The sequence below is a fragment of the Crocuta crocuta genome, unplaced genomic scaffold, assembly GCF_008692635.1.
Source record: "Crocuta crocuta isolate KB4526 unplaced genomic scaffold, BGI_CrCroc_1.0 scaffold556, whole genome shotgun sequence".
NCBI classification, from domain to species: Eukaryota; Metazoa; Chordata; class Mammalia; order Carnivora; family Hyaenidae; genus Crocuta; species Crocuta crocuta.
In genome coordinates, this window is record NW_027527436.1 from 2662335 (window position 1) to 2677981 (window position 15647).

The 15647-nt window shown below is 35.2% G+C and overlaps 1 protein-coding gene across 1 annotated transcript in view; it reads right to left on the reverse strand.

The window, feature by feature from the left end:
* Nucleotides 1-15647, reverse strand: part of USH2A (usherin) — a 717315-nt gene that overhangs the window by 531986 nt on the left and 169682 nt on the right. The window contains exon 15 of the mRNA XM_077759473.1: nucleotides 5941-6099. Within this exon, the coding sequence (XP_077615599.1) occupies nucleotides 5941-6099 (159 nt within the window). The remainder of the gene's footprint in view (nucleotides 1-5940; nucleotides 6100-15647) is intronic.

The following is a 15647-nucleotide window of genomic DNA, read 5'->3' on the forward strand; positions in this document are numbered from 1 at the left end:
TGGATATAAAAGAAAGAAAATTAACCATAATCTCCCATTTCTCTCTCTTTGTATGTGTGTATGTTAATTATATATATTTAAAACATAATATGTATAATTTATATTTTATAACTTTATAAATATAAAGATATAGTTTATGAATATAACTTTATATTTTATAATTTTTTAAAATTTATAATTTTATATGTTATATATAGTATTAATACATATATGTACTAATATGTGCTAGTACATACACATAATGTGCATATGCCCTTCTCACATTTTAATAGTTTGATAAATTGTCTCTTTTTGACACTAGACTTAACACTCTGGGAAGCCGAGATCACGTCTTCCTTACTTGCCACTGTTTGTAGTACACAGTGGAATCTCAATAAATATTTGTTAAATCAATCAGTAAAGTTGATGCATAAAATTTACTAGGCTTCTTTAGAAAATGTGATATCCTCCATTAGAAGAATTTGATGATTGATTTACTATATCTTTCCAAAAAAAGTGATTTCCTGGACTGGAAGAATGTGCTTATATATTGAGAGTAGCTGCTAAGTAGTTTTATTCTATCAATTATTTAAATAACTACTACATTGGTTTTTAATATATTACCTGAACTTCATACTTGTTGCTAATAACATAGTATTGTTATCATAGTTGAATGATTAGGGAATTTGTCTACCATAGCCATGTTATAGGTACTATTACATATATTTTGGCACATAATAATAAATTCAATAAATATATATTAAAGTTATCTATATCCCACATGAGACTGTTTAAAATAGTCAAAATTTTTGAAAACAAAAAGATCATTGAAGGCTAGGAAATGATGGAAAATATTCTGTTTAACATGTCAAAAGCCAAAACCTAAAAAGCAAAAATAAATATCAATGCTAAATATTCCAAGACACTGGCATGTGCTTAAACTGGAAGTTGGAAGACATATAACCTGATGATAATTAAAAAGTTCAGCACATACTTGATGGTTATAGCATTTGAGAAGTGGAATATAATCCCAATAGATCAAAATTTAGAAGAGCAGTCTATTGGGGTGCCTGGGTGGCTTAGTCGGTTAAGCGTCTGACTTTCACTTGGGTCATGATCTCGCGGTTCGTGGGTTTGAGCCCCGCATCGGGCTCTGTGCTGACTGCCAGCTCAGAATCTGGAGCCTGTTTCGGTCTGTGATTCCCTCTCTCTCTGACCCTCCCCTGCTCACGCTGTCTCTCTCTCTCTCTCTCTCTCTCCTAGAAATAAATTAAAAAAAAAAAAAAGAGCTGTCTATTTAGTAATTTGAATAATGACAGAATTAAGATGGCAGCATATATTTGATTAAAAACACTATATAAAAAACATACAGTATTAACTAAATAAAAGCAATTGAAAGGGTAAAAACAATTCTCCTTAATTCTGTCATAACAACAATAAAATAACAGGTTTAAAGAACTTATCTCAAGCAGGCTGCGCTCCTTAGTTAGGAGAAGGATTATCTCTATCTTTAACTCTGAGCTGGAAAAACTGTTCTCCTACCACAAACTTCTGCACATTTGGGGCAACATTCAGAAGTCTTCCCTCAGCACTAACGCACGATCTCAGCTGGTATATACGCTGGCTTGGGGTATGTCCTAACACACCACCCGTGAGAGCTACCCGGACCTGCTCAGGTTTCCTGAATGAACCTTATTTTCTCCAACAACTTCTCTTCATGCCTTTTCACCTATAGTTTTTTCCATGAAAGTCATTCTTTCTCTACTACAGTACCTGGCTAACCTAGCTCCTACGTCACCTCCTGACTGCAAAACTTTTAATGGTTCTCAGTCTCTATCTCTGATACCATAGTCATGGTTACAGTACTTTCTTAGCACTCCAAGTCTACTCTAAGTAAACATTTAATATATACTATAATTTTGTTTTACTGCTTATCCTCCTTCTCAATAATGAGAACTGTTCCTTCCATCTTTATATTTCCAGGAGTTAGCAATGAATAAAATTTCATTGAATAACAGAAGGAATAATTTTTCCAAATATTTTTCTAGGAAAGAATACTGAGAGCCTTATACAAACAGTTACTTGTCATCCTCTCTTCTGGGTTTTTTTCCTCATCCTCTCCCTATATTCTCTGTTTGTCTCTCTCAGAGTAGCTGAACCATCTTACCACTTGTTACATTGATCTCTCAATGTAGTACGGAATAACAAATGATAACAATATGAAAAGTAGAAATGAAATCAAGGATAAAATGTATCCTTGTCTGAAATTCCAAGCTACATTAACCTCTTTAGGCTATGCAAACAATGGTCAGTTGTGCAAGTATTCATCTAGTTTCTTTGTGAAAGGATTTTTTTTATTTTACAGTAAACATGTAAGGGCTATTTCTCTACTCATGGCATCCCAAATGAATAATGATTTAACTCTGAAGTTGGGAAGAAAGGGGGAAAACAGAACATGCTTAGATCAGCCCATTGATTTTTCTCTCTCCTAATCTGTCTTCCTGCGGGAGGGAAGGTCTACTCTCCAATCTGTCTTTTATCAGTAATGAAGATTATTTTTATTTTTCATTTCCACCTTACTGACGCCTAGGTCTAGTTTTCTTTAGGTTCCAAATTCCACTAGGAAAACATCATATGATTTATTGGCCACTCCCTAAAACTGCAACACTATCAAATGAGTATTGTTTCCAATGATAGCTGTTCTCTTCACACCTATGACATGGAAAATGCCTATGAGCAAACCAGATTGACACTACAGGGGAGATAATATTAGGTGCTGATTATGTACAATTCCCAATGTGCTTACCTGACCTCTAGATCTTTCTCTTCTAGGTCTGAAAGCTGGTTATGTACAAGCTTGTGAAGGTGTAAATTTTGCTTATTTTTGGAAAGTTTATTATTCAGATACTTTAAAATCATTCTACAATTAATTAGTGTGCTATTACTAATAACAAATACTTTGCAACCTTTAAAGATAATAATACATCAGTGTGTCATGATCTTAGGTTGGAAATAACCGTCCTAGAGAATCCCATAGTGCATCAGGAAACTAGGAAAAGTTTTTATTCTAACAAGGAATTCTATAATGGTCTCAACCAAATGATCAAACTTTCTCAGAAGGCAACACTATTAATTTTCTTTGAAAAGTTCAATGATTCTCCACCTATAATTCCAAATGCCTTTATTTAACCCAAAGATTTGTGTTCATCTGACTGAATATAAGTACTGTTTCCTTTTCATATTACACATGCTATCCACACACTGGAAATAGAGTAATAAACATGAGGATATTATTAGAACGATACAAGTTCTGACAGCGTTAACCAATTGTTCTTACTGTTCAAATGCCATCATGCAGATAATTTTCACATCATTAATTATAGTGATTGTCAAGAAATGCCAGAAGTGGCATTTTTTTTTAATGAAAAATAAGGTTTTAGGAAATAATACCTCATTTAATAGGATTATATAAAAGTCTGATTAGTGAATGAGTACACATTTATTATGTAAGAAACTGTTATTTGGATTCTATATTAGTACAATCATGAAAAAGAGCCAGAGTGTTATACGATCATGTAATGGTCTATAAAACAGATCACAGTATGTTGCTATAGAAAACATGCCACTGAATTGAAGGGTGTAATTGAAGTTGAAGTCTATTGTTGAAAGTAAGCTATATGGAAAATAGGGTGATCCTAATTCACAATTTTCAGAAATAATCCAACCCCTAGGACTGTCATCTTCAAAATTACTTTCAATATTTTTATAACTCTCTCTTCCCCTATCACAAAAGTTTAAGTTTCAGGACACCTGGATCATGCTGATATTTGGAAGAAAATAAACATTCTAGTAGCAGGTTTTTGGGACGCTTTGCCAACATGGCAGATGTAGACAGATGTTCATTTCCCTTTGCAATCTGCACCATGAAGTTCAGAGTTTCCATTAACTTCAAAGAAGAGCTGGAGTACTGGAGAAACATTTAGCATTAATAGAAAGTGCTGGACACAGGCATGTAGGTGTCTGTCAGGCAGAATTAGGTACAAAATGTGACCTACTGTAGTGTATGCTGTACAGAAGTTTTAGAGCCAATCACTATGTTAAAACAAGGCAGCCTCCTAACTATTTTAAGGAAGATTATGGAACTTCAGGGCACCTACAGAGCTTTACATACTTGTCTAATGAAGTAAGCAAGTTAAACTAGAATTTGGGAAATTGGACAATAAACAAAGAGAACAAAATGGGAACGAATTAGAATCACTGTTCCAATGGCTTTTTTAACTAGTTTCTCAAACTAGCTCGTAACTATACATGACTAGAGGAAAATATGAGAGAAGACAGAGCTGAAGGATGTAAAAATTTCTATCTGTTCATTCTGGCTTTAGGGAAACTGGATCTAAAGCATCTGCATAGGGGCACCTAGGTGGCTAGGTTGGTTGAGTGTCCAACTTTGGCTCAGGGCACAATATCACGGTTCATGGGTTTGAGTTCCACATCAGGCTTGCTGCTGTCAGCCTGACAGTGCAGAGCCCACTTTGGATCTTCTATGCTCTTCTCTCTCTGATCCTCCTCTGGCTCATGCTCACTCTTGCTTGCTTGCTCTCTTTCTCTCTCTCTCTCTCAAATAAAATTAAAAATAATTAAAGTAAAAACATTTTGAGTAAATCTTTTTAAAAAGACAATGTGTCCCAATAGTTTGATTTCTATAAGCTCCTTTGAAATCCTCATAAAAATTACAGATGCGAAGATAGTCCTCATGGCTTCTTCACATTCTGCCTTTTTCAATTTAAGTTCATGTTATATTCTATCTCTATGAAAATGGCAGCATATGCATAAAACTACAGTGCTTGCATGAACATTCGTACTCTGATTCCACTTTTTTCAAGTCTAGTTTTTACCTGAGAATTTTATTTTTTTATTTTATTTTTTAAAAATTTTTAAATGTTTTATTTACTTTTGAGAGAGAAAGACACAGCGTGAGCAGAGGGGGTCAGAGAGAGAGAGGGAGACACAGAATCCGAAGACAGGCTTCAGGCTCTGAGCTAGCTGTCAGCACAGAGCCCAATGCGGGGCTTGAACCCACGAACCATGAGATCATGACCTGAGCCGAAGTTGGACGCTTAACCGACTGAGCCACCCAGGTGCCCCTAACCTGAGAATTTTAAAAGCTGAACCCACATAATAGAAATATTTAATAAATTTTCTGTAATACTATGCCCAGAGAACACTATAGATCAGTTTGTTGTAGTCTTCCAGTATTTCTACACATTTTTAATGAAAATATAAATCATAGATTATATATAATATCTTTTATTACATCACACAATGTGTCACAGACATCTTCCATTCATTAACATGTAAACTAAGGTATCATTTTATAGGCAATCACATCCTAAAATTCACTTAACAAGGTACCAGGATTCTACTTTACCATCTACCACAATTTATAGAAAGTTTTTTGAATACCTGAGTATTTCCAATATTTTCCTTACAAGTAGTGTATGTTTTAACATACTTTGTATCCGTTTATGACTATTAATTTAAGATAAATTTCCTAAAGTAAATTTGCTGAGTCAAATGGTATATAAGAGGATGTTTTTCATACATTTTAATCATTTATCCTACATGAAAAATTGTGCCAATGAACTTACACAGATATTCCAGCAGTTTATGTAAGTTCTAACTACTCCATATCCTTATCAATGCTGGATAGAGTAATTTTTTTTCATCTTTGAGAATTTGATAAGCATTAAAGGCTTATCAGATAAGAAGCATCTCATTTTTATTGCATTGTTTTGATTACAAGGAGACTGCTTCTGAGATTTGTAATTCTGTCTCTGCCTGAAACATTCTCTGCTAGACACAGGAAACCACAACAACAATTATCCTCAGTGTCAAAGATCTTAACTAATATATCAATTCTCAGAATATTATATCTTTCTATCATCAAACCTTTAAACTTACTGTATGGGTATTGATCTTCAGTTGTGTAGACTTCAGAACTATCCCTGAATAAACTGTAAGTAAGCCAGTGGGCATTTGGAGAATCAGGTGGACTCCAGGAGAGATTGATAGCAGAAGAACTTTGAACTTGTCCTCTGGGTGGAGGTTGTTGAGATGGAGCTAAATTACAATGAAGAGAGCATTTATTAGCAAAGGCAATCAATAAGCACACAAGTAAACTGAAGTAAGATATCTAACAAAAAGGTCTTTCTGATTCAGCATTACTTTATCAAGAAAACATGTGGTTTACCAAGACATTAATAAACAGAGAGTACACATCATGAGTTCTCTAAAACAAAGCTTTTTATCTATGAGCATAAAACAATTTTGTAGGTCAATGCAGCTGACAAACATAGTTGGGGTGGGGCGAACCACAAAATTTATATTAAGCATTTCTGTCTGTCTGTCCATCCGTACTTCCTTCCTTCCCTCTTTCCTGATTTCCTTCCTCCTTCCCTCCTCCCTCCCTCCATTCTCTCTCTCTTTCTTTTTTGAGAAACTATCCAAGCATGCATAACATTTATTTTCCACTTAATTTGAAAGTTGACATAAATAATTTATGCTGAAACTTGGAATTTAAGCGGCATAATTTTCAGCTTTTTCAAGGAAATTTTTCCATTCCCCTAAACACATATGCCTCATCCTGCCTCACAGAGCACAATCTAAAAGAAAGAATAATAGCTGGTAATGCAAATACCTATGTATGACATGGATGTTAAATAGTCTAAATATTAGCAAGAAACAATTTGAATGCATTGTGTGAATATACCCACTCCTGTTAGAGGTGCATTGATTGTTACAGGTAATATGATTGCTTCCATCAGGCACATAAGAGCGTTCATCTTATGATATTTCATATAATGTAATTATACACTATACTTTAGTGTATATTTAGTAATATATAATGTAAGTATACATTCTATAGTGTATATGATGTAAGCATACATTCTATAGTGTATATGATGTAAGCATACATTCTATAATGTATATGATGTAAGCATACATTCTATAATGTATATGATGTAAGTATACATTCTATAGTGTATACAATGTAAGTATATACTATAGTGTACATTTAGTGATATTTTATATAATGTAAGTAAACACTATGAAAACACTGTCTCCTATCACTCTATATTTTCCTTAGTCTCCTTATTTTTTTCAATGTCTCCCCACTTCCAGAATACATAAAGGTAAAGGAAAAAGAGAATATCTAATTATTTTTTTAATTTTTTATAGTTTATTTATTTTGAGACAGAGAGAGACAGAGCATGAGCAGGGGAAGGGCAGAGAGAGAGGGAGACACAGAATCTGAAACAGGCTCCAGGCTCTGAGCTGTCAGCACAGAACCCAAAGCAGGGCTCAAACCCACGAGCCGTGAGATCATGACCTGAGCTGAATTTCGACACTTAACTGACAGAGCCACCCAGGCACCCCCTAACTATTTTTTAAGGACAATCAGCTAACAGCTTATTTGTCCCCTTCTGGCTTAACAAAATGCATTATCCTCCATCCATTTAAAAAAGCACATCTGAATCAGACTTTTTCATTAAATAGGATATCAAAGGTACAGATTGCTGTGTTATCTTACTTCAAAGCCATTAATATTTTTGTCAAGAAATTTCAAAAAATCATGTGATAACAGTAGAGCTCCTTTACTATCCATGTTAGAGGTCCTCAAGACAACCCCCAGGTTCAATGACTCACTAGTAGGACTCACCAGACTTATCATAAAGTCCTACCTGTGGCTAAGATTTACTACAGCTAAAGGATAGAATATAATCAACAAAGGGAAAGGCACATGGGTAAGTCCAAGGGAACCAACCACAAGATTCCAGTCACACAGGACACGCCTAATCCCCCCAGCAATGTTAATGTTTTGTGAAAACATGTGAAATGTTGCCAACTAGGAAAGCTCATTAGAAACTCAGTGCCTAGGGTTTGTACTGGGGGCTGTTTATGTAGACAGCCTCTGTCAACATGAATAATCCCCAAATTCTAGATTTCCAGAAGGACAACAGGGTTAAGCATAAACCGTTGGATCAGACAGAATTTAAGAGATAGTGAATTTAAGAGACAAGATTTAAGAGACAGTGAGCCATTCTAACTGTTCTGGGGATGGAGAGAACCCCCAGATCCCAGACAAAAGCTAACTTTGTAATCAGGTTTTTCTACAGATAAGCAGTCAGACCCACTATGTTAGCTTTTTTCCCTGACACACAATCCCTAGGTTTTTAGTATTTTTTAATGTTTATTTTTGAAAGAGAGAGTGACAGAATGCATGTGGGGGAGGAGCAGAGAGAGGAAGACACAGAATGCAAAGCAGGCTCCAGGCTCTGAGGTGTTGGCACAAAGCCCAACACAGGGCTCACACCCACAAACCATGAGATAATGACCTGAGCCAAAAGTAGGACACTTAACCAACTGAATCAGTCAGGTGCCCCACACAATCCCTAGCTTAAAGGGGCATAGTAGTCAGGAACAGAAAGGGCTGAATGAAGAGCATCACTTGAAAGGTTCTGTGGCTACTCGTGGTAGGATACAACCAGCTTAAGACTAATTCAAAACTGCTCCTGAAATGAGACAAGAAGCTGAGGATTAAATATTCCAATTTCTCTCTCTGCTAGCCCTCCAGCTGACTGGCAGGCTCCTATGAGCAGCCAAAGCCAATCAGAAGTCAGAGGGTAAGGGAGCCTGCTGATACAGACCATACAGAATCTTGGTGGAATAGAGTAGGGAGGGAGTGAAGTATGGAGTAGTAAAGTGAAGTTACCCTGCATACCAGGCAAAGACTTTCAACTAAGAGCTATTACTAATTCATCAGTATTCATGAGGGATACACTCCACTTTAAAGACATGGTATAATCCAATAATAACATTTTAAGAAAGTATTTCAAGAGCACTGAATTTGAAACATACGAAACTCCATATATTATGCATAGGCTTCTTAAAGACAATGTCTCTAATCCTAAGGGAGATAATATTGATGTTATATTTTTAAAGAAAAAATATTCAAACTAGATACACTCTCACTCTTTCCTTTTATCTTGTTTTTCCTTCTTTGGAATTTGCACTGTTATATTAAAACTCTAACTGTCCATATGCCTAGTTAGATATAGGAAGAGAGTAGTACTGATCTCAAAATGACACAGTGGCCCAGGAAAAGAGAATGATTTTCAAAAAGTATCTTATATTTTTGAATTCAGGAATTTGTCAAATTTGATACGGTCATTTGGATTGTTTGAACACTGACAGTGCATTTGATCTGTCAGTGATTTTTAATTTAGGCCTCTACATCCTGTTGTCCTTGGAACCACAAAGATTCACAAACTGTCTCATTTATGGCACACTCAAAGAGCCTTGTAATCTACGGCAATTGAATATTTTTAGTGTATATTACTAACTACATCTAAAACTCTGCATGCTATCAGGAACACAACAGATTTCAGAGTTAAAGCAATCAAAACTGACCTTCAGACTATTTTCTAAGACAGGGAAATACTTTTGGGACGACTGGGAGAAAAATGTTTCCATCCCCTGTCAAAGGGTATAGGAAATGATTTGCATTACTTGAAAATTTCCTTAGCAACATTCACGTACACAAATACACAAATCGGCTCTTTCAAACATGTAAAGTCGATTGCTTATTCTGACCATCTCTGACCATAGTCTTGTCCAACTTCACAGTATAGATGTAGAGTGTCTATTTGACCTTGAAATGAGAATGTTCATAAACCTGAAGGCTTTGATGGTTCATTACTACTTGGAAAAATAATATTATGAAATCCTGCCCATGAGGTAACCTGAATTCACCCTTCTGTGTGCTAAAAGAGAATTCTGAGAAAATGGTCACATACTCATTTATCAAAATTGCCAAGCAGGATCTTTGCACATCCAGGCTCTCTTTTAAGGAAGGATAGTATAATATTGTGACTACATCCATTTGTTTGGGAGTCATGAGTTTTAATCTTGGCTTAGGCACTTTGGTAATTGTATGATTATAGTCAAATTTTGACTAGACTCTCTGAATCCTTCCTCATCTATAATAAGGGGAGGATTATCTACTGCTCAGGATTATTTTGAACATAAAATGAATATGTGTATGTCCCTCTTCCATGAAAGGCTGAAACACTGTGGCTATGAGAACAGGTGTCTGGATCCCCTCTGTCCTTTTACCTTGCCATCCTTAAGGGGTTGTCCTTATGTAAATGATCCCATCTTGATGACAGCCAAGTCAACAGGAAAAAGAAAAGGAAAAACAGACATGGCGGGCATGCCCTGTGCCTATGAAAGCATAACCCAGGACCCCCACACATTACTTCTGCCCGAATCATTTCAGGCGAAAGTTTATTGATGTGGCAATACCTAATCACAAGGGAAGATGTAGCCATGAACCCAGCTCTTAGTGCTATTAATGCAAAACAAGTAAAAGATGGTTATTAAGAACAATATTAAAATATATTCTGTAGATGAAATTAAAAAATAAAACAATATCTAAAAAAGTATAAGAAATTTAAAAAATAAAAAGAGATAGAAGTGCTTCTGATTATGTCCATAAAAAGAGGTTAGACTCAAAGTGTTAAAACTCAATGAAATATTCAAAATCACCATTTCTGGGAACTCTAAATCAACCACAGGCAAACGAAAAGTTAAGAGCGTATACTTACTCTTGAAAAACTAGGAGAGCTTTGAGTAGTAACAGCAGGAGTCTGTGGCCCTTTTGTGAGGGGTTGTTCCCATAGTACCAGTTCCATAATTAGGGGTGTTAGTTTTACCAGTAGGGCTGACTATAAACAGTAGCTTTGGTACCATAGGGCACTGACTTGATATGGGGTTGGCAGCAGAAATTCATAGCTTTGCCATCTAAAAACGGCACAGCTGACTGGGAACAAGAGGGGAAATTCCTGGTTTGCTAGATGAGCATGTGCTCTCAGTGAGGTTAAGTGGTGACTTTACCAGATAATATACCAGGAGACCTCAGGTAGGAGAGAGCCATGGAAGACCTGAGAGAAGCCCTCCACAGGTCTGTAGCAGGCTAGGAAGCTAGGAAGCTACAGAGGAAAACCATGAGAGCCAGTGAAAGGTGGAGGCCAAAGAACTGAGAACTAGCTGTGACTCTGAAAACATCCCCCAAACCAAACACACATTGACTGACAGAAGCTGTATGGTCTAGAAGTATTTGAGCACAAACAATGCCCAAACATTTGGCTGATTCAAACACAACGGTGACCTCTAAGAAGCCAGGCTGTGAGTGAAAATTAAATAATAATTTAAAAAAAAACTGGTTAGAGACATCAGCACCTGTACACACCTGTACACTGCAGTGGAGAAAATTTCCCATGATTTAAGTCTATGCAAACTACCAGAAAAAATCTAAACAACTTAAGTGTTTTCAACAAACAATTACAACACACTTAAAGAAACTGTAAACTATACTCATAAAATTGGCCATGGAGAGAAACAGACTGTGAATGAGCCCCAATATTAAGTGTAGAAAAGAATACTCTATAGTAGCTACTAAGAGTTAAAGAAAACACTGATGGTGATGATGATGATGATGATGATGACGACGACGACGATGACAACTCAGTAAAAAGAAAGCTTTAATAGAGAAACAGAATGTATAAAAACACTAAATTCCAGAGTTGAACAATATAATAACTAAACTTGAAACTTCTCTGAAAAGGACTCAATGGCAGATTTGAAAGGAAAGGAGAAAGAATCAGTGAACTTGAAGATAAAGCAATAGGCAGAATGTAAAGATACAGTAATATGATTTAGCCAATACACAGAAAGGAGATGAAAAATTAGAACAAACATGAACAGATCTTCAGAGACCTGTGAGAAAATGTCACGTGTACCATGCATCAAAATATGTGTCATGGGATCCCCAAAATGAGAAGACAGAATGTGGCAGAAAATATTTGAAGAAATATTGGCTCAAACTTCCCAAATTTGATGGAAAGCATTTATCTACATTTCCGTTTCCAAATAGTACAATGAATGCAAGTAGGGTACAAAGAGATTAATACTAAACATATCACAGTCAAATTGCTGAAAGAAGAAAACAAAACTTTTAAAAGACTAAGAGAAAATTCATTTACAGTTGAAGAAAAATACAATTAAAGGCTGACAGAAACAATAGAGGCAATAAAGTAGTAGAATGAAGTTATAGTCAGTCCTAAAAGTAAAAGGAATACTTGTTACCAAGAACTCAATCCAGAAAATCTACCCATAGAAAGAAGGAAAGAAAGAAAGAAAGAAAGAAAGAAAGAAAGAAAGAAAGAAAGAAAGAAAGAAAGAAAGAAAGAGGAAGGAAGGAAGGAAGGAAGGAAGGAAGGAAGGAAGGAAGGAAGGAAGAAAGAAAGAAAGAAAGAAAGAAAGAAAGAAAGAAAGAAAGAAAGAAAGAAAGAAAGAAAAGAAAAGAAAAGAAAAGAAAAGAAAAGAAAAGAAAAGAAAAGAAAAGAAGGAAGAAAGGAGGGAAAGAAGGGAGAAAGAAAGAAAGAAAGGAAGAAAGGAAGGAAGGAAGAAGAAAGAAAGAAAGAAAGAAAGAAAGAAAGAAAGAAAGAAAGAAAGAAAGAAAGAAAGAAAGAAAAAGAAAGGAAGAAAGGAAGAAAGGAAGAAAGGAAGAAAGGAAGAAAGGAAGAAAGAAAGAAAGGAAGAAAGAAAGAAAGAAAGAAAGAAAGAAAGAAAGAAAGAAAGAAAGAAAGAAAGAAAGAAAGAAGGGGAGGGAGGGAGGGAGGGAGGAAGGGAGGTACAGGTATTCACAAATAATTTGAAAAAATAGCAAGAGAATTCTTGTAGACTAGCACTACAAGAAATACTAAAGAAATCCATCAGGCTAAAAGGAAATGACACAGAGAGCAAATAAATTGAATCACATGGAGGTAGAAAGAACACCAGAAAGGGTAAATATGGGATAAATATCAAAGACTCTGTGTATATCTCTGATGTATATATTTATATTCTCTTTTCTTCTCTCAAATCATTATTAAAAATCTATTACTATTAAAAGAAAGTTATGATTATATTAGTGCAATGTGGGGTTCACTATATATACAACATATATATATACACATACACACATAAACAACATATACACCCATACACAGGGTATGATAATTCAAAGATACAGAAGGAAAAGAAGCTATATCAAGAGCTTATTTGTTATATATTACCAGCATCATATCAGGACACCAAAAGTAGACTGCAAATGTAGATGCATACTCTAATTCATAGAGCAACTAGTAAGAAAATAACACAAAAATACATATACAAAGTCAACAAAGTATAATAAACCAATTTTCAACAAGACTAACGAGAACCAAGGGAAAAATCGTGTTTTCAATAAACAGTGCAGGAACCACTGGAAAGCCACATTTGACATGAATGATACTGGAGACTTAACTCATAACATATCTAAAAATTAATTCAAAATGGATCAAAGACCTAAAGCTAAAAGCTAAAAGACTATAAGACTATTATAAACAAACGTAGGGGTAATTTTCCTAACCTTGGATTTGGCAATGGTTTCCTAGAAATGACACCAAATGTATAAATAATAACAAAAAATGGATATACTAAACTGAGCCAAATTTTGAAATACCTGTGCTTCAAATGACACTATCAAGAGAGTAAAAAGAAAACCTAGAGAATGGGAAAAACATTTGTAAATTGTGTATCTAATAAAGGATATGTGCCTAGAGTATGTAAAGAACAATTGCAACTTAGTAATAAAGACAAATAACGCAATGAAAAACTGGGCAAATAACTTGAATAGGCTTTCTCCAAAGAAGATATACAAAAGGCCAATAACTGAAAAGATGCTCCATATCACTAATCATTAGAGAAATGCATATCAGAACTACAATGAGATAGCATCTCATGTACATTAGATGGCTGTGATAAATACAAAATAACAATGTTGGCAAGGATAGAGAAATTTGAGCTGTTGTGCACTGTCAGTGGGAATTTAAAATAGTAAAGCTGGTATGGAAAATAGTATGGCAGTTCCTCAAAAAAATTAAAAGTAGACTTACCATATGATCCAGAATTCTGCTTCTGGTTATATACCCAACAGAACAGAAAGCAGACATTGAAAGCAGAGTGTTGAAGAAATGGCTATACACCCATATTCACAGCAGCATTGCTCACATAAGCCAAAGCATGGAAGCAATCCATGTGCCCACTGACAGATGAATGGATAAGCAAAGTATGGTATATGTGTACAATGGAATATTCTTCAGACTTAAAAGGAAGGGAATTCTAAGATAAGCTACAAAATGGAGGACCCTTGAGGACATATGCTAACTGAAATAAGCCACATACAAAAAGGCAAATATTTTGTGATTTTACTTATAGGAGGTTCTTAGATAATTCAAAATTATATATAGAGAAAGTAAAATTGTGGTTGCCAGTGGCTGGGATCAAATGGGAGATATTATTGTCTAATAGGCACACAGTTTCCCACAAGATGTAGAGAGTTATGGAGTTGGTTGCAGATGATTATAGTGAGAACTGTGCATTTAAAACTGGCTAATATGGTCAATTTTATGTTGTATACATTTTACAATGAAATATTTTTAAAGTGTCAGTTATAGAAGCCTCTATAAGTAAAGATAAAGAAAAAAGTATGAGGGATAAAAAGATGGATAAATAACCAAGGATAAACATAGAAGTGAATAGTGTCAAGAAGACTTAACACAAATAGGCTATGGAGAGTTAAATATAAATATAGGTATATAAATATATATGTGTATATAATTTAGTTAAGTTCATAGTTAGAAGTTTATGGCAAATGAAATTTCATCCACTAGTAAAGCATAGAAAAGGAAGAACTATTTAATACCTGTTTTGCTACTGTCTCTCCTACTAAGAGAATGACTATAATTCTGAAAGTATGAAACAAATATTGATAGGAAAGAAGTGAAACACAAAATAAGGAAGCAGATTATAAGAGAGGGTCTAACAAACTACCTTCTCTGAATTCAATTCTCCTTCACTCTGGGAATTATATGCTCAGATTCCCAACTCAACTTTCCATCAAAGAAAAAAAAAAAAAGGTAACAAATTACAGATGATACTGCTAAACTATTGCCAGTGGCCTCTATGGAAGTGGAAAAGGTAATAGTCATAATCCCATAGTTCCCAAACCGCGTAGAAGGACACCATGAAACATATGAATGTTCCAGAAAAATACATCCTTGACATCTGTTGGACACAGAGCAAAATACCAGCCCGAGGTAGTTCACAGTTTCAACAATAGATAGCACTACATTCCTTTCAATAGCATCATATCTTTGTGAAGCCTCTGGTTCTGGCTGTTGCTAGAATAAAAAGCAAGTACCATGTAAAAATGAAGGTGGAACAGGATGGAAAGCAGGCTCCCTTCTGACCCATGCCACAAACCGTATTTCCTGTGCCCCGTGCTCACTCCCTTGCATGGCCAATGTGTCCTTCATTTCTGCTGACTATGTTTTGAGCTCCTTTAAAGGCAGGAATCCTAATTTTTTTTTCTTGAATGAACAGCCTCTGTTGATACTGAACTTCTAACTTTGCCCAGTGTTTTGTAAATTTTGTGAAACACAAAACTAAAACAGCAGTAGCAACTATCACAAGTAGGTGGAGAACTTGTGATAAGGATCACAGTTGAGAGAGAAAATTTAGTG